Source organism: Cyprinodon tularosa, unplaced genomic scaffold, assembly GCF_016077235.1.
Source record: "Cyprinodon tularosa strain WSP-4 unplaced genomic scaffold, ASM1607723v1 ctg1100, whole genome shotgun sequence".
In the NCBI taxonomy this organism is placed as follows: domain Eukaryota; kingdom Metazoa; phylum Chordata; class Actinopteri; order Cyprinodontiformes; family Cyprinodontidae; genus Cyprinodon; species Cyprinodon tularosa.
In genome coordinates this window covers 335620-362800 of record NW_024037895.1, presented here as the reverse complement: position 1 = coordinate 362800, position 27181 = coordinate 335620, and the positions used below count along the sequence as shown (strand labels likewise).

The window sequence follows — 27181 nt, the reverse complement described above, 5'->3', positions numbered from 1 at the left end:
CTGATATCATCTGCCAGGGTGTTTATAACAGAGATCAAGTGGCGCCACAGATTATGCTAATTTTAGCAACAGGTGCTTCTGGTGTGATAAACCTGGCGGGAAGATGCAGAAGTGGGGAAAATGTACGAAGAGTTACAGAAAAGAGTGAGAAAGCAACAATGATCTTAAATCATGGATAGCCCCATCTAAAAATGATGAAAGCAAGGCTCACTGCAAATCTTGCAAAACAAACATAGGGACCCACTTGAAAGACCTGAAGCCACCACGCCAACAAAAAGCAGCACAGAATCACCATCAAGGATTTGATGGTGACATCAGTGAGTAATGCTAGCAGCGGGATTTGTGACGACCAGAAACACCGTGAACTCTGTATTGCGACAGACGTAGCTTACCACATGCAATCGGCTTTGAACAAGTCTGTGTTGGCTGCGTACTTTCAAGAAGAAATTTTAGAGGACATCAGCGACTCACTATATTCACTTTACTTGGACAAAACAACCGACATCACCAAGAACAAGTTACTTTGCATTGGTGTGAAATACTGATAAAAAAATAAATAAAATAAAACGCGTGTGATTTGTGAGCACTTATCTGGGTCTAATAGAACTATCAAGCGATGCTGCAGGGATTTTTAATGCAGTTATAGAACTTTTTGCAAACTATGGCCTCGACATTACAAATATGGTTGGTATAGCAACGGATGAAGTGAGCGTCATGGTCGAAAGACATCATTCTGTGTATACACTGCTCAAAGAGAAACAGCCAAACCTGCAGTTAATCAGGTGTGTGTGTCACTCATTGGACATTGTAGCTCATAAAGCAATGCAGCAGCTCCCTTGGACTCACAGTGGTTGTTTGGGAGGTTTTCTTAGATCCCGTTTGTGGAGGCTTGGTCTGTAGAAGGATTAGTTCGTTGGAGGGTGGAAAGGCAGACTATGGAGATCCTGAGGAGCAGCTGAGCAGACTGACACTTGGTTCCTGAAGGGCTCAGAGTGCAGATGAGGAGATCCGTCTCCTTTTCTCAGTGTGACGAGTGTTTCCCTTCCAAGAATGGCCAGCTTATCCAGTGGATCTGGAATAATCCTGCCGGAGATTTAAAGACAAAACTTGGTTAGCGCTGAGAGAGATCAGAAGAAACTCTGACTCAAAGTTAAACCTCAAACTCAGAGGGGCTAGAGTACCCAATACAGGCAAACACTCTGGCAAGGAAGTGAAGCCAGTCTGCTCCTTAAATACTCCTCAGGAAGTGATGACCCAATAGGCTGCAGGTGTGAGGTGAGAAGAACAGGAAGCCCTCCAGACCAGCAGAAGACAATGGCACCATCTAGTGTGTGGACGGAGGAACTACAAATGGGTTAGGGTTACCGCTGGTTGGTTACAGCAGACTGCATTGATAGAATCCTTGATCAAGAAGATTCTCTCACTTACATCTTACTAGCTGGTTCTGAGCACTGCTGTTCAGCGCGGGTCACAAAACATTTAAAGAAAAGACCAACAGTCTGTATTTGCATTTTCTCCATCCTGTATTGTCAGAGATAAAAGCGGTGAACAGGTGTTTTCAGCTGGAGACCGGCGATAGCCTTGCTGTGTTACAGGACCTCAACCAGATGTACATGTCCACACTGAAACGCATAGTGAAGCTGAGCATTTTCTGGATGAATAACGAACAACAGCTCACAGAACTTGACCTAAAATCGTCCAGAATCTACTTATTACCAACAGATGCAGACTTAGGGAACACATTTGGTAGGAAGTTGGAGGCCAGTTCTCTCTAATTAGGCCCCTGTCACATCTTGCTGATTTATCCAGCGTATGCCTGACATCCCAGAATCTCCTAAAAACCTGGCTTACGCGGAACTTTCTATGTATATTTCAGTGTTGGGCGTACACATAGAGCATTCATAAAGAGCCCAGAAGTTAGGTCAACGACAGCCTAATGCATAACGCACGGCAGCATAATGCCCATAAAAGGAAGCACATGGGCATTACACTGCATCAGGTAACGCTGCCCCCCACAGGCACATTGCTGGTCCTGAGGGGGCAGCAATGCACCTGGAGGAGCCCGGCCTGCATAAAAACATTTCTTTGATCGTGGCATTAAAGGAATAGTACACCCAAAACATGATTAGCCTTCATTTTCTACTCACCCCCATGCTGAACAACACTCTGGAGTACTTTTTTGATATCTCAAATGCATCTGGAGATCTGGGAGGCTTCTTGCTGTCTGCTGACATTCAAATAATGGAGGTCTATGGCGCCCGAGGCAGAAAGGTCCATAAAAGTCCACAAAAAACGTGTCAATATTCCTCCATACTGCTCGTCCAATGTATTCCAAGTGTCCTGAGTGGGTAGCGTCCAGAATTTACTCGAAACGAAGTCATTTAGAATGTTTTTAGAGCATAAACAGTAGTGTATAGGATTTCCTGAAAGCGCGTTCACGAGTCTACGGAATCCGCGGCAGACCAAACCAGATGAAAGTGCGCATTCAGCTCGGCAAAGAACTCATGCTCTTCCTCAACACTGAAGTCCTCAGACATTTTTCTTTCGTTGTTTCTTTCTTTGCACAGGTAAACAGCACATTTCTTCTTCTACGCTTGCATTATCGGCAGAGCAGACGCTGAATGCGCACTTTCATCTGGTTTGGTCTGCCGCGGTTATATATATATATATATATATATATATATATATATATATATATATATATATATATATATATATATATATATATATATATATATAAAATTATTTTAGTGTGCAAAGAATCTGTCAAACTCACCCATCAAAGTTAGGGGGCGGTTATCTAACACCTGATTGGTCAGCCTGCACATTAAGGCGAAGCAAATCGAATACAGAGACTCGATGGCGTTAACCCCGCCCCCTAACTTTGATGGGTGAGTTTGACAGATTCTTTTAATGGTTTTAATGGTTTCGATGCACTGCGACACAGGACCATGAAATAATTAAATGCACACTGAAATAATTATATATATTTTTTAAATAAAATGAAGACGTAAATTATTAAATTAATGACACATTTATATATTTAAAACCTTATTTATTTAACTAATTACACATTTAATTGATTGTTTATCGCTGTATTTATTTATTTATTTAATTGTGGCACTTTATATTAGTAACGTGGTTTTAATTAATGAATGACACATTTATTTATTTAATTCCACATTTAATTAATTATTAACACATTAAATTATTTATTTAATGCTGTATTTATTTATATAATTTTGGCACTTTTTACCCTCCGTATTTTAAAGGGAACTCAGATAAATCCCCATTTCCAGCCAATAGTGTTACTGGAATCCAGGATGAGACCTTTTTACCTTTGAAACATTCAAAAAATATAGATATTTTGTGTGTAAAAAAATGAATATCAATATAATAAGAAGAAACGCCAACTTGCCCGAATATATAAAGAAAAATAACAGAAGTGCTTCTAGAAGAAATTCATGAAAAACACTGAGAGTGAAAGAAACACTTTTAATTGGTCCAACATAACTTTAAAGGCATTAATGCTGCTACTGGCACATTTCTTAGTTATACACCTAAATATCATTGTTAACTAGAATTATTAACTTTTAAATTTTTCAATTAGCTTTTTTTTTTTCTTAACTTAACTTCCCCCCCCAGCTTAATTCCCAGCAGGTATTCTATCAGTCTAGGGCTCATCTAATTGGTCAAATGTCAAAATCAGATGTACAGCCATGTAGCAGGATCTATGCTGAATGGCTGGATATAGATCTAGTGCTTCTAGACCTCACAGAGGGAAGGGAGGGGGGGGGACTCCATTTTCTAAGGCAGGTGATCAAAAACGCTAACTTGCCTTATAAAGGTTTAATTAATAAAGGCAAAATGTTGTTTCCTTTTAGAGATGTGAGTTTGTGTTTGGTAGATCTACAAACGGTGGTTTTTATAGATTTATTTCTCCATTTCAACTTTCTTCTAATGCTTTCTTCTCTTTTTTACTCGTTATTGTTGTCCAATAGTATCATTTGAATGATGGATTAATGAGTCTTTGTTAAACCAGATGTTGTGATAAATTCATCAGCGGCTCTTCCTGCTTCCATCATCTAACTTTAGAAATGTCTCCCTGCTGCATGTCTGACCCCCCCGCTCTGCCATTGGTCGGAGCGCAGCAGGCTCCGGTGCTGATGATGCTTTGAAAGGGGGAGGAAACTCTCCCCCCGCCGCCGCGCTCGCGCGCACGGCCAAAGTGAAGTGAAGATGTTGTTCCTCCTCGATCAGCAGTGCAGCCCGCCATCCTGCGTCCTCCTCCGCTGCCAGCCCGCCACACCGCCTCGCTCTCCGCTTCCACAGCAGGAGGAGGAGCAGCAGGAGGAGGAGAAGGGAGACGCCAAGGATCCGGAGAAGCGTCCCCTCTGAGGCGCATCAGCGGGGAGGGAGGGATGGATGCGCGGACAAAGGGACGCCTCCTCTTCGCCCTGGGCCTCCTGTGCGGCTGTTCCTGGCCAGCTCCAGTCCTCTCCAAAGGTAGGAGCCTCCTCTCCAGGTCCACGCGTGGCGTGGCGTGGCTACTGCGCGCTCCCTGCCAGTGTTTGTGAGCGCTGTGGCTGCGCAGCAGTTTTCATTCCCTCTGATTGCTGCTGCAGCTGAAGCTCTTCCTGAACTCCCGGCTCAGCGGCTCCCAGGCAGCGGGGTTGAACCGCAGCCTGTTCAGGGATGGCCGCTGCGCTGCGCTGCTGCGGGCGCGCAGCCTGAGCAACAGGCTGGCTGCTTTCCTCTCTCTGCAGATGAAGCTAAATGAGGATTAAAGCAGGTTTGGATTGAGAGCAGAATGGAGATGATTGCAGCAAAAGAAGACAGCTGGTGAAGGAATCTGCTGCTGGGAAAGAGACTTTATCACCTAGAATGGTTTATAGATCAGCTGTTTACTCAGATCTCTGGTTTGGTCTCATGTCTGGTTGGTTGTTAGACTCGCAGCCTGGATGTTTGAAAAAGAGACATAAGAGTCTTTAAAGTCAAAGTGTGACTTAGTTTCATAGAACTGAGTAACATCCGTCCTAAAACACCTTCACTGGATCCATAAAGCAGCAGATCCTCCTCTGCTTTATAAAGCTTCAGTAACCTTAGAAAGAACATTAGTTTTATTAGAAGTGATGAGAAATAAAATGCATCCATAGATTTATTCAGGAGAGATGCAACAGGAAGTGGAGGAAACAAACAAAGAAAAATAGTTGAAAATAAGTGGAAAATATTTGCTTCATAAATGTTTTGTGGCCATTAAAATGCTTCAGTGTTCTATGGGTCAATTTGGCACATTTGGAGACGCTGGTGACACCAACAGTTCAAACCCCCACAGCTCTGGAACTGTTGAAGCTAGAGATCAGAAATATTCTGCATTTGTCGTTGACATGGTGTAGAACAAATGTAATAAATGTAGGGCTGCAACTAACGATTATTTTAAAAATCGATGAATCGGACGATTATTTTTTCGATTAATCGATGAATCGGACAAAAAATATTTTTTATATTAACCTCTTTATTCCAAAATAAACATTTTAGACAGAACAAACAAGCACACAAGTACAGGTTGCTCATTAACTGTCCTGGTGCAATATGAAAAATAAATGTTTGTGTTAAAACTACGCAAACTTACATGAGAAATGTAGCTGTACATCCACAAAATATAGGCTACTTGTCATGATCGGTACACGAATGTGACCCAATTATGCAGAACACCACGAGGCAGGAAACAGTTGAAAAGTTCACAGAGTTTATTGAATACAATTTCAGAGGTAATGTGTTCAGGTTCTGGTCCTGGGAAAAACGGGTTCACCGGAGTCTGTGAGGAAGACAGTTTAGTTAGTTGGGTTCTTAGAGGACTGTCCTTAGATAGTTTCTGGTTTGTACCTTGAGGGTCCTTGACAGGGGCGTTGCTAGGCACAAAGCTTTATTGGGGCACTGGCCCCCTAACGCATATGCCCCTCCTTCTTCCATACACAAATACAGACAAGCACACTGCCCCACCCTGATACATTCCTACCAAAATTACCAGTTGAGATATTAATGAGTGTAAGAGCATATTTGTTTTAACAGACATGAACATTTTCAACATTGCAGCTATAAAAAATAAGACATCAACAACTTTGACAAATAAAAAGTTTCCTTATACACATTCTGACGTAATCATTAATTCCTAGGTTACAGAGTTTTAGTTCGGCGGAAAGTTTAACTCATCCTGAGCTAAGTTTTCCTTTTATTTTTTGAGCATTAAAGTGTACCTCCTATTTATCATTTTTGCAAAGTGGTCAATCACTTCACTGTGACTCAGCTTAGAAAGTTCTTCCTTTTCAACTGATAAAATAGCAAGATGATGGAGCCTGTCTTGTCCCATTGTGCACCTCAGCCCAGTGTGGATCCTTCTCAACACACTGAATGACCTTTCACAACTCCAGCTGTAGACTGGGATGGTGAGGGAGATCTGGATGACCTGCGTTAGTGTGGGGAACATGATGTTATCAAGCAAGTTGAAAACACACTGCATATCCTTGATGACAAGGCTTTCTTTTTTAACCAGGAAAAGCTTTCAAACCATTTTGAATTAAATGAACGTTTTTTTACTCCAAATTTGTCCTGGGGATAGTGGGACAACTTCACTTGTTTCGGACCATCATGCTTTCCCCCTAAGTCACTAATGTCCCCTTCTTGTTTGTGGACGCTGGTTGTTGCTCCCTCCTTACCTTCATGGTCCTGTCTCTCCTGTCTCTCTCCTGTCTCTTGCCAGTCAGTCTCGCCTCCTCCTCCCTTTCCTACTCCAGCACCTTCATTCTCATTCTCTACAGCAAACATTAAAAAAACGTAAATTTATAATTATGTAAATATCTATCATATTGCTTATAACGTCCCTAATGTAACTGCTTAGCTTAAATCACTAATTCATTACGGGACCTTACCTTCCTCTCTCTCATCTTGTTTTAGCCCTACTGCTTCCCTGTCTCTGCTTCGTGTGAGGAATTTCCTGATATCCATCTACAAACCAATGCAGTAATTTTCAGTTAGTAGCCTATAAATCATGTGGTTTCACTGGGAAAATAATAAAATTGACAGGTAAGAAACGTTACCAGAACTAAAAATGCGTCGTGGCCGCACAGTGTCCCATCCAACTCAGTTGAGAGCAGCGTGTTAGTTTACCTGCAGTTCATGCAGTGACATGCGCTGACGTGGGGGCGCTATTACATCCTCAATTTGGAGTTACCAACACACTTGCTGCGCATTTGAGTAGAAATATACGTCTCCTCCCGTTGGAATGATCTAAATTGATGCATTAAAAAAATGTAATACTGTTGCAAATATTCATGAGATTTATAGTGGGGCACAGCTCATTTATACTGGGGCACGTGCCCCAGTAAATGGGGTCTGGCGACGCCGATGGTCCTTGAATAGCACTTGGAGAGGAAGGTTGTTGGAACTGGAGAGAGTCTGGTTAGCAGAGTCCGTTAGCTGCTTCAGCGTCTTGCTTCTAGGAAGGTAGCAGACCTTGACTTTGGGTTTCCAGCTCTTGGTCCAGAGCTGCATGTGAATCCAGAGGTAATCTTCAGGTTTGGCTCAGAGGGCAGGCTCGGCAGGTTAAGCTCTTCCAGAGCTTCGCAAGGGTAGATCAGGTTTTCCTGGAAAGACAGAGACAAGATTAGGATCCTGTCAGGATTCAGAGCAAACTAAGTTCTCAGAGGTTCTAGGTTTAGGTTCTAACCAACTGGCTCAACACTGCGGCGTTAAGGCAAGGTCTGAAGACAGCTTAAGTAGAGGGTCCTCCTGATGATGGTAACGAGCAGCAGCTGTGCACAGGGCTCTGCTCAGGAGGATCCACGGCGGACTCTGCTGGAGAAGAGAGGTACTTCTCCAGCTTCCAACAGTACCCCCCCCTCAACGACCGCCCCTTGGCGGTCCGGAGGAAGTAGATGGGCAGGAACGCTCGTACTCCTCGATCAGGGAAGGATCGAGGATGTAAGAGCCGGGAACCCACTGACGGTCCTCAGGTCCGTAGCCCTCCCAGTCGACGAGGTACTGCCAGCCGCGACCTCGCCGACGGGAGTCCACGATGCGACGGACGGTGAACGCAGGGTGGCCATCGACTTCCAGGGCGGGTGGTGGGGAGTCGGATGGCGGGCACAGAGGGCTAGAGACTACGGGCTTGACCTGAGAGACATGAAAGGTGGGGTGGATGCGTAGACTCGGAGGTAACTGGAGACGGACTGCGGAGGGACTGATAACCTGGGAAATCTTAAATGGACCGATGAATCTGGGAGACAGTTTCCGAGACATTCCCCTCAAGGGAATGTCTCGGGTAGACAGCCATACCTCCTGTCCGATGGCGTACTCGGGAGCGGGACGTCTCTTGGAGTCGGCAAAACGTTTGGTGGTCTCTGATGATTTGTTTAGGGTGGTGATGGTTTCCTTCCAAATTCTTTGACAGCGACGGATGTGTTGGTTGATGGTCTTGACTGCTATCTCCTTTTCATCTGCGGGGAAAAGTGGTGGTTGGTATCCATGACTGACCTGAAATGGTGACTGGCCGGTGGATGCTGATCTCTGGGAGTTATGGGCGTACTCGATCCAAGGAAGATACTGGCTCCAGTCGGTGGGGTTTTTGGACGTTAGGCAGCGGAGGGTGGATTCAAGGTGCTGATTCATGCGCTCGGTCTGACCGTTGGATTGTGGATGATAACCTGAAGTTAAAGCAGACTTACAGCCCAGAGCTGAACAGAAGGCTTTCCAAACTTGAGAGATAAATTGAGGACCACGGTCTGATAGGATTTCCTGGGGAATGCCATGTAATCTGAAGACGTGTTTCACGAGAAGCTGAGCAGTCTGGAACGCCGAGGGGAGCTTCCTGAGAGGGACTAAATGACAGGACTTGGAACAACGGTCAACGATGGTGAGTATTGTGGACATACATCGAGAGACGGGGAGACCAGTGACGAAATCTATGGCAATGTGGGACCATGGACGTGAAGGGATCGGAAGAGGTTGTAGCAGACCAGAAGGTGGCTGATGCGAGGCCTTGTTTCTAGCACAAATGGGGCAGGCCAGCACATATTCCTTTACGTCCCTGTGGAGAGTGGGCCACCAGAAGCATCTGGTGATGAGAGCGATAGTTCTACTGATTCCAGGGTGGGCCGAGAATTTGGCAGTGTGCATCCATTGAATGAGCCTGGACCTGACGGAAGACGGAACATAAGTTCTGTTAGCCGGACCGTTACCTGGGTCGGGTTCCGTGGCCAGGGCGGAGTTAATGAGATCGGATATCTCCCAGTTCACGACTCCCACAGTACAAGAGGCCGGGAGGACTGGCTCTGGTGTCTCGGGTTGATCGACGGAGTATAGGCGCGAGAGGGAGTCTGGTTTCACATTCTTTGATCCGGGTCTGTAGGAGATAACGACATTAAATCTGGAGAAGAAAATGGACCACCTGGATTGACGAGGGTTGGCCTGTTTGGCAGACTGGATGCTAGCAAGGTTCTTGTGATCAGTCCAGACTAGAACCGGGTGCTCAGCTCCCTCTAACCAGTGTCTCCACTCCTCCAACGCCAATTTGATGGCTAATAGTTCTCGATCTCCAACGCCGTAGTTCTGTTCTGCTGATGAGAGTCTGCGAGAGAAAAAAGCACATGGATGAATCTTTTGATCTGAGTCGAGTCTCTGGGAAAGGACGGCTCCAACGCCAGAATCCGAAGCATCGACCTCCAGGATGAACTGTTTGGAAGGGTCAGGCTGAATTAACACCGGTGCTCTGGAAAACAAAGATTTCAGTTTGTCAAAAGCAGACTGAGCTTCGGGAGTCCATTGAAAATTCCTCTTAACCGAAGTTAAAGAGGTCAGAGGTTGAGCCGTCTGGCTATAATTTCTAATGAAACGACGGTAAAAATTGGCGAACCCCAAAAACCTTTGAAGCTGTTTTCGAGTTTCAGGAATCGGCCAGTCCAATACCGCCTTTATCTTGTCCTCAGCAGGCTTAACCTGCCCGCCCTTGAGCACAAACCCCAAAAAGGTCACTGATGGTTGGTGGAACTCACATTTTTCTGCCTTGACGAATAACTTGTTCTCCAGTAGCCTCTGTAACACCAGGCGGACATGTTTCTTGTGATCAGTTAAGTTCCGTGAATAAATGAGTATGTCGTCTATATAGACAAAGACAAACACATTTAAAAAGTCTCTGAGAACATCATTCACTAGTGCTTGAAAGCAGGCGGGGGCGTTTGTTAAACCAAAAGGCATCACCAGGTACTCGAACTGACCTAATGGTGTCTTGAAAGCAGTCTTCCATTCATCTCCTTCTCTGATTCTGAGGAGATGATATGCGTTTCTCAGATCCAGTTTGGTGAAGACTGTTGCCCCCTGAACAGGTTCAAAAGCTGAGGCTAGGAGAGGTAGAGGGTACTTATTCTTTATAGTGATTTGGTTCAACCCTCTGTAGTCAATGCATGGTCTTAATGAACCATCCTTCTTGCCAACAAAAAAGAAACCAGCACCCAAAGGAGAAGAGGACGGGCGAATAATTCCAGCAGCTAAAGACTCGTTAATATACCTCTCCATAGTCTCTCGTTCTGGTTTGGAGATGTTATATAAACGGCTGCTGGGTAACGGTGCTCCAGGTAACAACTCAATTGCACAGTCATATGGTCTATGTGGTGGAAGGGACGTAGCACTGACCTTACTGAAGACCGGGGCCAAGTCACGGTACTCAAAGGGAACTGAAGATAGGTCAGGAGAGTCCATCTCTCCCCCCCTCTAGGAGGCCCCACCACGGGGGCTGCCGACCGAAGACAAGTTTCATGACATAACGAAGACCATGCTTCCACGTGACGTTCAGTCCAATTAATGCGTGGATTGTGTTTCTCCAGCCATTCGAATCCGAGCACCAACGGGGAACATGCGGAAGGAATGACAAAAAATGTGATAGTTTCACGATGGTTACCTGAGAGGAGGAGCTCGAGGGGTTGAGTTTGATGAGTAACTTGGTGGAGACTTTTCCCATCAATGGCAGAGACACGGAGAGGTTGAGAAAGGGGAACCGTTTCAATCATCAACTGTTGAACAAGGTTAGAGTCTATGAGGTTCCGTTCACAGCCTGAGTCAATAAAGGCAGAAAAGGAGAGGTTCTGATTATCACAAAACAAAGTGGCAGGAAGCATCAATCGAGGAGATTTCTTAGAGTTGGTTTGGCCCGCCAGACTCCTCAGATCCTCTGGCGGGCCCTGCCTTTTAATTTAGCCGGGCAGGAAGCAATGAAATGTCCACTTTCACCACAATAGATGCAAAGTCTGCTCAAAAAACGTCTTTGTCTCTCCTCAGGAGTAAGCCGAGTGTGTCCCACCTGCATAGGTTCGACCTCCATACCACCTGAATGTGAAGCCTGAACAGGCAGAGGGAGGGACTGGGCTTTAGGTCGCCCTGTGGGAGGAGAAGAAACAGTCATAATATTTGAAGCAGATGTAGAGGCATGAGACCCAGAATTTCTTATCTTGGAGCTGTTTCTGGCTCTAATTCTGTTGTCCAATCTAATTGTTAGTTTGATTAGATCCTCAAGGGAGGCTGGCTCGTCGAGAGTTGCCAGTTCGTCTTTAATATTCTCATTTAAGGCCATGAAATAAGCTCCCTTCAGAGCACTTTGATTCCATCTGGAAGCTGCTGCCTTAACCCGGAAGTTGATCGAAAAATCAGCCACAGATGAATTTCCCTGCTTAATACTGAAAAGAGCACGAGAGTCAATTGTTTGATCAGTTTCTTGATTAAAAACCTGGGAGAACTCAGAAATGAAATCAGAGTATCGGCAGTTGAGACTTTCATCTGAGGGAAATCTGGCCTGGGCCCACTCCAAAGCTCTTCCTGTTAGTTGAGAGAGAATAAAGGTTACTTTCTTAAAGTCCGTCGAAAAACTGTTGGGAGAGTTCTGAAACAATAATCTGCACAGAAATAAAAATCCTCTGCAATCCTTCATATTGCCGGAGAATTTCTCAGGAAGGCTTGGGCGGAACTCTGATGACGTCACTTCTGGTGACCTCTGAGGGGGAATTGGACCCGGAAGTGGTTGCGCTGCCGGAACGGCATTAGCGCTTCCAAAATAGCCGGCGAAAGACTGTAAAGTCTGGTTATGGTGTTCAACAAAAGCATTCAACTCACGGAGAGTTTTGGCTTGACCATGGACTTGAGCTTCTAGTACTTCAAGCCTCCTCCGGAGGTGCTCTGCTGGGTCCTGTGTTTGGCCGCAGTGTTCTGTCATGATCGGTACACGAATGTGACCCAATTATGCAGAACACCACGAGGCAGGAAACAGTTGAAAAGTTCACAGAGTTTATTGAATACAATTTCAGAGGTAATGTGTTCAGGTTCTGGTCCTGGGAAAAACGGGTTCACCGGAGTCTGTGAGGAAGACAGTTTAGTTAGTTGGGTTCTTAGAGGACTGTCCTTAGATAGTTTCTGGTTTGTACCTTGAGGGTCCTTGACAGGGGCGTTGCTAGGCACAAAGCTTTATTGGGGCACTGGCCCCCTAACGCATATGCCCCTCCTTCTTCCATACACAAATACAGACAAGCACACTGCCCCACCCTGATACATTCCTACCAAAATTACCAGTTGAGATATTAATGAGTGTAAGAGCATATTTGTTTTAACAGACATGAACATTTTCAACATTGCAGCTATAAAAAATAAGACATCAACAACTTTGACAAATAAAAAGTTTCCTTATACACATTCTGACGTAATCATTAATTCCTAGGTTACAGAGTTTTAGTTCGGCGGAAAGTTTAACTCATCCTGAGCTAAGTTTTCCTTTTATTTTTTGAGCATTAAAGTGTACCTCCTATTTATCATTTTTGCAAAGTGGTCAATCACTTCACTGTGACTCAGCTTAGAAAGTTCTTCCTTTTCAACTGATAAAATAGCAAGATGATGGAGCCTGTCTTGTCCCATTGTGCACCTCAGCCCAGTGTGGATCCTTCTCAACACACTGAATGACCTTTCACAACTCCAGCTGTAGACTGGGATGGTGAGGGAGATCTGGATGACCTGCGTTAGTGTGGGGAACATGATGTTATCAAGCAAGTTGAAAACACACTGCATATCCTTGATGACAAGGCTTTCTTTTTTAACCAGGAAAAGCTTTCAAACCATTTTGAATTAAATGAACGTTTTTTTACTCCAAATTTGTCCTGGGGATAGTGGGACAACTTCACTTGTTTCGGACCATCATGCTTTCCCCCTAAGTCACTAATGTCCCCTTCTTGTTTGTGGACGCTGGTTGTTGCTCCCTCCTTACCTTCATGGTCCTGTCTCTCCTGTCTCTCTCCTGTCTCTTGCCAGTCAGTCTCGCCTCCTCCTCCCTTTCCTACTCCAGCACCTTCATTCTCATTCTCTACAGCAAACATTAAAAAAACGTAAATTTATAATTATGTAAATATCTATCATATTGCTTATAGTGTTCTGTCATGATCGGTACACGAATGTGACCCAATTATGCAGAACACCACGAGGCAGGAAACAGTTGAAAAGTTCACAGAGTTTATTGAATACAATTTCAGAGGTAATGTGTTCAGGTTCTGGTCCTGGGAAAAACGGGTTCACCGGAGTCTGTGAGGAAGACAGTTTAGTTAGTTGGGTTCTTAGAGGACTGTCCTTAGATAGTTTCTGGTTTGTACCTTGAGGGTCCTTGAATAGCACTTGGAGAGGAAGGTTGTTGGAACTGGAGAGAGTCTGGTTAGCAGAGTCCGTTAGCTGCTTCAGCGTCTTGCTTCTAGGAAGGTAGCAGACCTTGACTTTGGGTTTCCAGCTCTTGGTCCAGAGCTGCATGTGAATCCAGAGGTAATCTTCAGGTTTGGCTCAGAGGGCAGGCTCGGCAGGTTAAGCTCTTCCAGAGCTTCGCAAGGGTAGATCAGGTTTTCCTGGAAAGACAGAGACAAGATTAGGATCCTGTCAGGATTCAGAGCAAACTAAGTTCTCAGAGGTTCTAGGTTTAGGTTCTAACCAACTGGCTCAACACTGCGGCGTTGAGGCAAGGTCTGAAGACAGCTTAAGTAGAGGGTCCTCCTGATGATGGTAACGAGCAGCAGCTGTGCAGAGGGCTCTGCTCAGGAGGATCCACGGCGGACTCTGCTGGAGAAGAGAGGTACTTCTCCAGCTTCCAACACTACTTTGTTTCATAAAGCGCAAAAAAAGACATTTTTGTTTTTAAAGCCCCTAAGGGGTTCAAACAATAGGCCCCCTCATTTCAACAAATGGGTTTTTTTAGACTAGAAGAGTTCTGCCTTTTAAGACAGGAAAGTATAGCAGTTAAAGTTGCTACTTGAGAAAATACTGAACCATAGAGATAAAAATAGCCCTGTGATTCAAATTATAAATTGTATTTGGAATAAAAATGAGAGAACTAGGGGTGCTAAAAAACACATCCTCCAAAGACAGATATTTACATGGGAATGTGGCAGATAATTAATTGACATATTACTGATCTTGCTGGATTTTATTCTGCTTTACTTCCATAAATTGCAGGATCTTCTTTACTTTATCTTTGCCAGAAGATTTAAACTTTAAAAGCCTTGCCCTCATAATTTGCAAGTTATTTTATTTATAAAGTAAATATAAACGCTGCTTAAGCTAATTCAAATGAAATTAAAAGTAAAATAAGGAGCCAACCTTATCACTGTCTGTAACCTACTAACAAGGTAAGGAAAGCATCAGATGAGCTACCTGAGAAACTAACGTTACGTTTCCCCACTTTAAAACCAAACAAACATGGTGGTTCCGTGCCATGTTCATTTGTTTTTACAAAAGTTGCCTGTTACGACTTTTTTCGCTTTACAAAGCGCAGGCTATTTTGATTATTGTGATCAATTTGCGCCGTCAATCCCGGTGCATGCGCGCTTCATTTGCAGTCTGGACGCTGAGGCTCTGACTGCAGCGCTGAGAGGGACTCCTGCGGGAGAACGCGGTTGGGATGGGGGAGGCGCCCCACGGCAGAGTAGGAACGATACATGCTTTCACGTAAGAGTCTCCAAAAGCCGCCAGTGACACAGTAAAAAGTCGCCAGATTTGTCGCTAGTCGCTTTTTTGAAAAATAGTCGCTGGAGGGGTCTGAAAAGTCGCTAAATATAGCGACAAAGTCGCTGAGTTGGCAACACTGCACCTGCGGCGCTGACTCGCTCTGCCGTATTTTTTTTTTCTTCCTCTTTCAGGCAAGAGGCAGTGATGACGGCGCTGCGGATGACGCATTAATCGCGCGACACAACTAATCGATGATGAAATTCGTTGCCAACGCTTTTAAAAGTCGATTTTTATCGATTTTATCGATTAGTTGTTGCAGCCCTAAATAAATGAGACATGCCTTTCTTCGTGTCTTTGTTAATAGAGTTAAAAAAAAAGACTGATCATTTTCGAGAAGAAAAACAACAACTTTGAGTCATGTTTCAACTGATGCAGTTTAGGCTGCGTTTTAGTCTCTCTATTTTTATATATTTCATATATCTTCATACATTTTCAGAAACTAGAAGGTGTAAGCTTTCCAATAATGTATGACACATGTAATCTGGGCTTACACTCCCTCAGTTATTTGCTTTCTCTCTGGGTATGCAAAATAGGCGAGGATTGCCTAAAATGAGGGTTTTATTGAACATTTTTACCCCTTTCTGACTCTAATGGTAAAGATCTATTTGAATGAATGTTGGCGTTTCAAAGTGAAACTCCAGAGTAAAGCTGAGGCCTTGAAGGTGAGCTGCATCGATGCGCTGCCCTCAGAACTCCTGTCGTCTTCTGACTCTTCAGACCAAAGCGGTCATCATCAAAAAGCTGAAAGGATCAATAATTGTGGCTCCAGAGAACTCGGGGCCGACCGAGTCTCTGCTGCTTTTTCACCTTCAGCCTGACGCTGTTCACGCATCTGATTGGTCAACGGAACTCCATCTTTAAATCTTTAACAAACAGCTCCTTAATCCTCCTTTTCTAACAGTGATGTGTGCATCCTGGATGTGGATCAGGGCTGGGATGGTCTAGATGAGTAGAGCTGGTGAAGAGCAGCGGCGTAGCAGAGAGGACATCCCAGCCCCAGCAGCAATGCTTTGCTCTCCTCTGCAGGGTTCCTGCTGCTTTGGTCGGCTGGATGGAAACCTGGAGCTCAGAGGAGACGACGCACCCTTCAGGGTTCCTCAGCGTAGGAGAAGGTTAAAGTAGAACCGTCCACTCTAACTGTTCTAGATCTACAGCTGGTTTAGACCTGGAAGTAAAACAGCCAGACGTCCTTTTCATTTTCAGCAACCATTCATTTATTTCAAACCATTTCACCCGATTAGGAAGTGAATCTTTGGGTCATAGAGGGTCACAGGAGGTCAAAGGTCACACCGGAGACAATGGTTCTGATCCGGCTGGACCGAACGGTTCCAACAGGACGGGAACACGGATGCTTTTAAATTCCTCTGATGTTTTTCATTTCATTCCTCAGCTTGTTTGCAGCCGTAAACGGTTTGTTCTGCATCGACCCTCCAGGCAGCAGAGATCCGCTGATCGCTGAGGACATCGTTTAGTGTCTGTGAGGAAGGTTCAGTCCTGCTTCCCCTTTATGTGAAGCTCTGCTGCCTTAGTGGTCCTTGGTTTAAGTGGAACCATCATCATCATCATCATCATGTTTTTCATCTAATGACGGTTTTTCTGTGAAGAATAAATGAATAAAATAAAGTTAACAGTATCTACTGGGAGTTTAGTTAAACCACATCAGCCTAGAGGAGCTATTTAGAGCCGTTAGCCTGGAGTCACGTGGAGTCGTGGGCTTTAAGTTTGAAATTCTATGTCTGTGTTTAAGACTTTTATTCTGAAAGAAGAAAGGAAGGAACATAATGAGCTCTTTCTGGACATTTAGCTCTTTTAGAACCAGAATACTTTGAAAAGTTCATTAAAACCTCCAGGGGGCGCTATAACTTTAAAATAGATGTATACCAACAACCAATCAAATGTATATGTAACAGTTATGGGCTATGCAGCTAACTGCAAAAAGCAGCATCAGAAGAGTGTCCTTTTAAGGAGCGTTAGGTGTGAAAAAAGAAACAGAACGCAGTTCTTTTAGGTTTGATGGATGCATATAAGGTGATTGAATAACATGGAAAATTACAGCAACATGATGAGACCAAAGAGGATTGACTCAAGACAAATTAATAGTCCATTACTAGCTCGCCATCTTCAGATCCAGATGAGGATCTGATCCAAAAGGGGGGAAAAAAAACGACCTAAAAGGTCTGAAAAATCTATTAATTTTATCAAAAACAACTAAATACAAATATTATATAAAGCAAAACAATTATTATATTTAAGCATTTAACCTATGCATACTAAATGCAAATGAAGTAATTATATTTCTAATAATTAAACATTTTAACTCAGGTTAAATTAACCATTATTGAAATAAAGTAAAATAAAAAGAATATTTCAAGATTAATCAATTTAAAGACAAATATAAAGTGCACTTTCAAAATATCAATCAAGAAAAATAAAACAAATTGTCAAATACTCAGCAGAGTGAGCGAAGGGAAAAAAATTAAATATACATACTGTGCAATATCAACTTAAGTATAGCTACACTGTTCAGATCAATCTTGGTCATCAGCTCAGGCAGAATTGCAGCAATGGTCCAGGTGAACAATGCCAATGATTTTAATAAAACAACACTCTAATGAGCAATCCAGCAAAAATACCACAAGGAAAAATAATATTGTATCAAATAAACTCACCCAGCAATCAAATCAATAGGGTTAAATATTTCAGATGAACACATGGACAAGACACCAGCAGAAAGTCACAATCACAGTGGAAACAGGTGAGGATCCTTAACTGCATGCTTGAGGCGGGGCTTTAAACAAGCTAACTAATTTGGGATACACAGGAAGTGGGCCTTAAAAAATAAAAGTCTCCGACTAATTGTGGGTTACATATACTAAGTTATCACACCAGTATATTTATATGAATGCCAACAACAAAAACAACATTCTAAAATGGGTCAGATCCTGACCTTAGAAAAAGGAGGCAGGGAAAGCAGAATAAAGCCTTAGCCTCGCTGCATGCAGCTAGCCTAGCCTTGTTGCTAAATAGTCCTATAAACCTGTCAATCAGCAGCACTTTCTAACAGACGACGGTGACGTCAGCGCTGTGGAGGGAGGTGGTGATGCTCCTATCTTAGCATTGAAGAGGAGCTGCTGAGCTGGACGACTTTAACCAGAGTCTATGGGATCCAATATTCAAGCAGACAGATCAGCATCATTTCAAACTTGAGCAATAAGCGTGTGGCTGCTCGTCAGCGGGGGCGAATACTCTGTAGAAATAGAAACTCAGAATCTAAGACTGGCCACAGCTGTGAGCTAAAGTCACTAACCTGCTTCTGAGTTCAGTTCCATCCTGGAGGAAGGAGGAGATTCCAAAGGGGAGGTTTGTCCTCAGCCTGCGGCAGATGCCTCCTCCAGACTTCCCAGTGATGAGCAGAGCTGACGCCGGCCGACGCTGAGGAGCAACAGTATCCATGAAGTCCAAAAAGGCAGAAACAGGTCAGGATCCAAGAATCAGAATAATATAGAAACGCTAGAGCTGCTCTCAGCAACAGCTTGAATAATCTGGCCCTGATGGCCGGCAGACAGGCAGCATAAATAGCAGCAGGAACAGGATGAACGGTAATGAACAACCAGGCCAGTTAGACAGGTGGAAAGAGGAAACGATCAGGCCAGCCATCAGCGCCAGACTACCACAATAACCAAGGTCATTGGGTCGGTGGGGGGGGGGGCCTAGCGCCATCTATTGGCCAGCCGCCAAAAGTGATTAAGGGCCAGATTTAAGTCATAGTGAGAGACTCTGTCATAAATATAAACCACTTTATTGTCCCACAGTGGGGAAATTCACTCTCTGCATTTAACCCCGCCCCTTGGGGAGCAGTGGGCTGCTATTGTGCGGCTCCCAGAGAGCAGTGGGCTGCCATTGTGCGGCCCCCGGGGAGCAGTGTGGGGTTAAAGGTCTTGCTCAGGGACCCAGAGTGGAGGAAGCGGGTACTAGCAACCTTCTCAGAGCAAATAGCGCACTGCTCTAACCACTAGGCCATCACTTCCCTCATTTATGGAAGGATGAAAGTTTCTACAGTAAACAAACATCTTCATTTTCCAGACTTCAGCAAATCAATCTAAACAAATAAAGCTCAGTTATGCTCATCATAATTATGGCTGATAAAATGATTTTATTTTGATTTTCTATGCTTTCTTAAGCATTTATAGCTGAAAGTAACTCATTGAACATGCTGAGCAGTAAACCTCCCGTCTCATTAGGTTGCAAAGGCAAACTTAGCAGAGCTGTTTAATATGAGTTATGATGCACATCTAGCAGCTGCAGCAAAATGAAATCCTCCTGAAATGTGAAAACATCGGCTTTGAAAGGTGCTAAAATCACCTGGAACGCTGAAAAGTGGCCCTTTGTGCTCCTGCAGGAAGAAACATCGTCTGTTTGACCATTTCTCTGGACTTTGCATCAGTCACACGGACCATTAATGTCACCTCTGACCCCCCCCCCCCCCCTGAACAGCAGTGGGCTGCTGCAGGCACTGACAGCTCCAGGCTGCACGCAGCAAGAGCCCAGCTCTCAAGCATCGAGGCTCCTTCATGTGCAACAGGTGAATGGTGTCCCCCCCGGGGGGCTCTTTAAAAGCTCTTCCCTCGTGTCTCAGCTCTGATGAAACATGCAGAGGTTATTCTAACACACGTCTTTCTCAGCCGCGCTCCTCTGACAAGAAATTGGATTTGGATTTTAAAGCGACTCTACTTGAACAAGCGGAGAGGCGATGCGAGCGCTTTGATGTGTAACGCCTCTGGAAGCTGAATCCTGATGAAGCTCTTGCTGATTTTACTCGTCATGCAGGTGCATTTCTGTACGACTTGATCCATTAATGTGATGTGATTTAGCAGAGTGTGTTGGTTTTACAGTGAGAGCAGTAAGCCAGGGGATTATCTCAAGTTTGAGTGTTAAAGCAGCTTTTTGTTTATTAGAGACCCAGGAAGCGCCGCTCTAAGCTTTGTTAATGATTCTAAGGACTAGAAGATGCTGTTAAATCTGAACAAGGAGCCGCTGCAGTCCGCCTTCCTCCTGCACAGCCTCTGATGCTCCTCCTTCACTCAACATCAGAAGCAGAAAGCCTTTTCCTCGCTCCTCAGATGCAAACTGTTGACAAGTGTTGCTGAAGTGATCATCGGCTGCTGTCCGTGGTGCTGAAGCGGTCGGTCGGTTCGCCCCCAGGCTCTGCTTCGGCCCTGACCCGCCGCCGTTGATCCGACGCCTCTGTCCTCTTCCTCAAGGTCACAAAAACCTTTTAGAAAATCGTCATAAATGTGGCCGCTAATTTCTTCTGACAGGAACAAATTCTCAAGGTTTCTTTATTTTTCTGCTTTCAGGGAAACAGAAAAAGGTCAAATGTGTTATTTTCCTTCAGAGAAAGTAGCGGGGCTCTTATATCCCGCCTGCAGACGGGAGAATGAATCATCACGGTCGTCGGGCCGCCACGGGGGACAACATGCGCAGCTCAGTGCCCAGATTTCCATTTAAATGAAAGCAAATGGCCGTATTCAGAAATGATATACAGTAATGATGATGGTAATAAAAGCAAAGTCCTCTTTCATATCCGAGCAGCTCCCGCTTGGAATTGCTGTCGTTGGGGAGGAATTTCCAGGTACAGTCAGTGAGTTATGTCTTTGCTGCGTCAAGACTATTACCTTAACGTCTGGACGAGTGGATTCATCAGCGTCCCGCCTAAGAGGCTTAATGCAGTCAGCAATCAGCCTGCAGCTCGCTGGGGTTTCAGTCAATGCTGCTTAGAATTCAGCCTTTATAGACAGGAAGCTGCAGGTTTCTGCGTTTTCACCAGCATCTCATCCATTTCTAAGAGTTATTTAAGGGAAGTCATTTCTCTGGACGAGGCCCAGCGATCATTACAGACTGAGGGACGCAGCGAAGCTCCGACTTCTCTGGAAGAAAGAAACCAGAAAATGACACCATCCTGTTTAGATAATAGCCACATATTTCAGTGCTTCATTGCAAACATTTCATCACTTTAAGTCGGGTTGTCTGAAGTTTTAAGGATATTTGTTGCAGTTTATTCACATTTACTTCACTCAGTTCTTTTTCTTAAAAGTTTTGCACCTTGAAGAATCAACTTTTTGAGCTTCTACAGAAGCAGCCATTCAACATTTCTCCACTTTCCATGATGGATGGATGGAGACATTTTTAATTATAATCTGTTACTTTAAACAGAATTTAACGCTGAAATAAAATGAGGTGTTTATGCATCCATGATATACGCTGAATTTTTTAAATAAAAAGATTTAAAAAAATATAAAGTTTTTCCATTTTATAATCTAACGCAGGGGTCTTCAACGTTTTCGAAGCCAAGGACCCCCAAACTGATGGCGAGATGGAGCGGGGACTCCTAATTATATATATTCTATGAAATAGTGTTCTATCTAACTGGTCCTATAGTCGCTCTATTACAGATGGAGTAATGTAACTAAAGTAATCCCTCCCTGGGATTATTAAAGTATTTCTGATTCCTGGTTGATGGGACAGGTGTTGTGAATGAAACGGTGTCCAGCTTGAAAGAGCTCCTGTGTGTCGCTGAATGTGAGCATTGATGACTGAAAGACATCTTCTGCCTCCATTTATCTGTTTACTGCAGTCTGTTGGATTCATGTTCATGTGGATTTAAAGACGTTTTAATTAGTGCAAAAAATTGCAGGAAGAATATAAAAAAAAGTAATCAACCAAGACTTTCGCGGCCCCCATGCAGTACTTCTGCGGACCCCCTAGGGATCGTGGACCCCCTGTTGAAGACCTCTGATCTAAACTGTTTTTAAAGCAGAGAACAACAATCGTTCAGTTTGGTTTATAGATAATTTCCTGATTCCCATATTTTCTCAAACCCCTGAACTGATGGTTTGTTATTTTCTGTCTTTTTTCTGTCTTAATGTTGGCAGTGGGCTTTAGGCTGCCCTGCAAGGCTTTAAACCTGGGTTTAACCGGAGACTAAGCCATTCTCAAGCACATATCAAGGAGCTCATTTTGAGCCTGGATCCAGATTGATTGTTGATTCTGTTCATGGTGGAGAATCCTGCTTCACAGCAGCAGGTTGAGCCAAACATCCTCTAAATGTGCAGGGTCATCTTTGAGCACGCCATTTCACTTTTCTTTCACCAGTTCACCGCAGTTCTTCCAGCAGTCCACACTTTCTCTGCTCTCTTTTTCTCATGGTCTTCTCCTTCTTTCCCATCGCCCGGCTTGCCACAGGTTTGCCTGCTGTGTCTAAAAGTAGCAGCAGCAGCAACCCAGACTGACAGCTCATTGGCTCATTTGGATCACGTGCAGCCTGGAGCCGGACGCTCCCCAGGGCTTTACCGTATTAACAGGAGAAGAGGAGCAAGTGAGGTTTAAACACTCCGTTCGTACAACATGTTGTAGTTTATAAATGTTTTAAATCCGGTTGGGTCTGGATTAGCCAGCAGGTGGGTCCGGATCCGGACGGCGTTCCGCTAATCCGTGACCTCTTGTATGGAGGAAGGTAAATGGATTTCTGCTGTACGGGACGCCGACTGATGGAGAAAGATCTCAGGAAGATCAGCCTCCAGGCTAAGCTCTCTGGGGATCATCTGTATAAGTTATTTTTTAAATCTAAACAAAGTTTTGTGTTTTTGCATGAATAATACAGCAGCAGCGGAAACAGTAATTTAATATTTGAAGTTGTTAACTGAAGATCTTAGTAATATTTAAGGATTCCTGGCCGCTCTCTAAGGAGCAGCACACACTGCTTTAAACTGCAGTTAATTAATCAGTGGAAGTTAAATAAAAACCAGCCTTACTGTCTGCTGTTCCTATCAACCCATTAGGCTTTGGTGTCTTGCTCACTCTGGTGCTTTGCATGAATGAATGCTCTGCAGACGTAAGGTGGTCTGTTTGAACAGACTCTGTCTGAGCGGCCATGTTTCCAGATGGTCTGCAGCAGAGGATGAGGCCTCATTCAGCAAACCTTCATGAAACCATCCAGACTGAGCTGATGAGAGCACGTCTAGATTCACATGCTAACAGACACAGTTAGGAAGCCCTGCGCAGCGTTCACTTAGAATTAGAGCTAAAGAAGACGGCTAACCGGCGTTGATAGGATGGAGGCGACGGTGTTTTCAGAGTCGGCTGAAAGGAAAGCTTTGTTTCTTATCAATTAGAGAAAGTTCAATGAAGTTATTGGAAAGCAAGTCCTGCTGATGAACGGCTGCTGGTTGAGATCTGAGCAGATCTGAACTCAATGTGTTTTTGAAGCCTAGAAGAATCGGAGTGAAGGTGAAGAGCTTCTTTCTATCTTCCTGATCACTAATCTCTTTTTGGTTATCTAATCAAGTGCAACATCTGGTTGATCTACATCTGTATGAAGCTGGATGGCGGCATGGATGTTCAATGACTTGATCCGACATTTGATTTTTAATCAAACTGCTTTTGGGTTCCTTCTTATTTCCAGATAAATAACTGATCTGTTGTCATAGCAACGTTGCATTTTCACATTTGGAATTAGAAATTGTTTGTTGGTGTTTTTGTTTTACAGGTTAGCACTTTGTAAAATCGTACAAAGAATTTATTTTTCTTTATAATCTGGATTTATTTTCTTGTCCAACTTTCAAAAGAATAACTTTTTTTCTAAAGAATCAGTGATCAGAGCAGAGCGACCAAACGTTTGACTGACCTTAGGACTGACCCCTGGTGGGTAGCAGAGGTACTGCAGGTATATTGACCAGATAGACTGAGGATAAATTATCTGGATAAAAGCATCAGGAACAGGAACCACTGGGGGCGAGGGGTTGGTGGCTGGGAGGAGCTGAATCTAGCGGTGGTTCAGTGAGGGTAAGGCAAGGCAGGGTAAGGCAAGGCTGCTGGATCATCTACTCACACCAAGGCTCTCTAAAATAATCCAGCCCTGATTGGTCGACTGGGGTAGGCTTTCAGAGCAGGAGAGGCAGGGTGAGGGGGCGGAGCTGACTGGGGGTGGGCGTGGCTAACTCAGGTGGAAATAATGAGCAGAATGAAACATTAACTAGTTACATTTAGTTACATTTACTGGAGTAACTTTTTGTAGTCATTTTACAGCGTTGTAGTTTTTACTTGAGTAAAATGTGTGTCTGCTCCGTCCGTTGGGAGAAACTTAATGAAAACAGGCGGATTTAAAGCAAATATCCATCCATAGAAACAGTTTATTTTCTCTGTTCTCAACAATAATTGGTTCAAAGTTCTTTTCCATCCGCTCAGTGGGCCGTATAAACAATAAACTGTCATTTAACAAACTGAAACTATTGATTTAACAGATTTATAAAGGTATAAAGTTCATTTAATATATGTTTATTGTTGTATGTTTGTTTTTATCTTATTCTTTGAAACACCTGAATGTTTTATCACTTTATATTTAGTTACATTTTACATCATTTTGTAAAACATCAGAAAAATCAGTTTATTTGAACTTTGGTAGAAAGTAGGTCAGTTACTCAGTAATGGAGTAAATCTTTTTACTTTTCTTACTTGAGTTTTTTCCTGAAAGGTTATTTTTTACTTTTCTGAAGTGTGATTGGTGGAAACTCTCCGTCTGTCTCTGGTCGTCAGTCCAGCCAGAATCAGAGCAGCAGGTCAGGAAGCGAACAGCAGCAACTTCTGCAGCGTTTGGTTCAACCTGAAAACTAAAAGGATTTGATGCTAAATCCTGAGAACGGGGAGTTTTTATCGATCTATCTGGATCTATTTTCTGGATCTATCTGGTTGTTTATTTTCAGACAGAAATTACCTTAAAAAATAAACAAAAATTACTCTTTGGTTTCTGTTTCAAAAGCTTTAAATCAAGAAGGAAAAGCTACAAGCTTTACTTTAGCAACATCAGCTGATTTTATATTTCCAATCAGATTAAAATGTGTTTTGATCAAAAAAGAATCAGATTTTATTGTTTATATGAAGAAGAGAATAAAACAGCCAATCTGACAGAGAATGCATTAATCTGTCCTAACATGCTCACTCTGGTCTGCTTCATTGATCCTGACTGGAGGAGCAGAAAAAGACCTTTATTTGATTCTATTTTTTTCCACTGACTCTCCTGGTCCTCCGTACTGGGATCCTGTTGGTGTGACTGGTTTGACTCATCACCTCGGTGCACGTTGCTCCTGTTCCAGTTACCCCTATAAACAGCTTCTGGCTCCGCCTCTGAATGTTCCACTGCTAAAATGATCTAGAAATAAGTCAAAATATCTGAAATTATGTGTATTTACCCTAAAAATGAGCAGATAAATAAGATGGAATAAATATTTTTACTCTTAAAATAAGATAATTAGATAAAAAGGCACTTGAAATAAGAAAATGCAATTGTTTTTTAAATGGAAATGATTTTTTTGTCAAAGTTTACTTATTTTAAGAAAAAGACTTATTTAGAAGTATTTTTTGCAGTGTAGCAGCTGTTTCTCTCACAGCGCTGAAGAAGCTGTCTGATGCGTCCAGCTGCAGGCAGCAGTAGGATGAAGATCCGCTCACTTTGCTGACATTTACAGTAAATACAGATTAGAGATCTGTTGAGTTATGAGATGTTATGGGACCTGAATGAGGAGCAAAGACCACAGAAACGGCAGCGCCTCATTGGCTGCTGTTCAGAACTGAGTTCTTATTGATATGAATCATTCTGCATGGAGGCGGCCTCCTGCAGAAGCTGTTTTTAATGCTTTAAGGGCAGCATTAGTGATTGTTTGGCTGCAGCCAAGGCCCTGCAGGTACCTAAGAAAGACCTCAGAGAAATAATGAATTGATTAATAGTTTCACAAACTGTCCTGGTCAGATTTTCGGTCCCTGTCACCCAGCCCTGCAGCGCAGCAACGCTTGGCGAGCAGAAGCTGTGGTCGTTTTCTTGGAGTTCTGGTGTTTTTTCCTGGATATTCCAGCCCTGATGCTTCTGTGTTTCTGCTGCTCCGACCTTCATGGCGTCGGCTGAGCTGCTCAGACACGCTGGTGTTGATCCAGGGCGGAGCAGCAGGGACAGAAGGACAGGTAGTGAGAAATGGACCGCCGTCCTCACTGTGTCCTCAGCTGCCTGGACGACCTCCTGCTCTGCTGCCAGAGTCACTGGAAGAAACCACTTAGAAACAGATTAGAGGTTTAATCTTTCTGAACATTCACTTTGATGGTTGGTAATTATGATCGGCATCTTTTGAAGGATTAAATGTCACCGTTAGATTTGATCCTCTGATGATTTTAAGTGGTTTACAGTTTTTTTATATTAACGGAATCAACGTTATTTCTGCGTCTTTATCTTTGGATATTTTCTCAGTAAATTGCTTTAAATGTGTTTTCTGCTCACAGATTTCCTTTGCTTTAGTCTTTATTATCAGTTATCAAACAGATTTTAATATCAGACAAAAAGAACGTCAGTAAATAGAGGATGCAGTTTTTAAATGAGTGATTCATTTATTTAAGGATTCATGTTTTAAAAGCAAAAACATGTTGCTCTTCATCTTAAACTGTGTTTATGTTTTTAAGCTTCTCAGGGTTTCAATGATTTTCTGATCGGTAGATTTCTGCAGATTAAACAAACTGCCTTTTCTTTCTATAAAAACTACCTAAATAAAGTTTAGCTTATTTATTTCTCCTTAATGCTAGTTAATATCTTCCAATGGTCGAGGATTTTACTTTAGCAACTTTGGGAAAGAAGAACTTTATTTAGAAAATAGGCCAAGTTTTAGCAAAGGTCAGATTTCTAAACATGTTAGGATTTAAAGAAGTTTTGATGTTTTGGCTTCGATGAATGTTTTGGTTTAACTAATGAGAAGAAAACAAAACGCAGTGGAGCTAGCACTGTCTGTGCAGCAATAGCAGCAAAGATTGCACAGCTGCAGGTGGAGCTGCCATGGCAGGTAGCTGCAGGTGGAGCTGCCATGGCAGGTAGCTGCAGGTGGAGCTGCCATGGCAGGTAGCTGCAGGTGGAGCTGCCATGGCAGGTAGCTGCAGGTGGAGCTGCCATGGCAGGTAGCTGCAGGTGGAGCTGCCATGGCAGGTAGCTGCAGGCGGAGCTGCCATGGCAGGTAGCTGCAGGCGGAGCTGCCATGGCAGGTAGCTGCAGGCGGAGCTGCCATGGCAGGTAGCTGCAGGT

General features: G+C 43.6%; 1 protein-coding gene across 3 annotated transcripts in view; it reads left to right on the top strand.

Moving 5' to 3' along the window:
* The first annotated feature begins 4166 nt into the window (after positions 1-4166).
* Positions 4167-27181, top strand: part of LOC119791278 (netrin receptor UNC5D-like) — a 290205-nt gene continuing 267190 nt past the window's right edge. Inside the window, exon 1 of one of the 3 annotated variants that reach the window (XM_038297317.1) lies at positions 4167-4506. In XM_038297317.1, the coding sequence (XP_038153245.1) occupies positions 4422-4506 (85 nt within the window). In that variant the 5' untranslated portion in view covers positions 4167-4421. The remainder of the gene's footprint in view (positions 4507-27181) is intronic. The other 2 variants (XM_038297308.1, XM_038297301.1) reach the window with 2 other exon arrangements.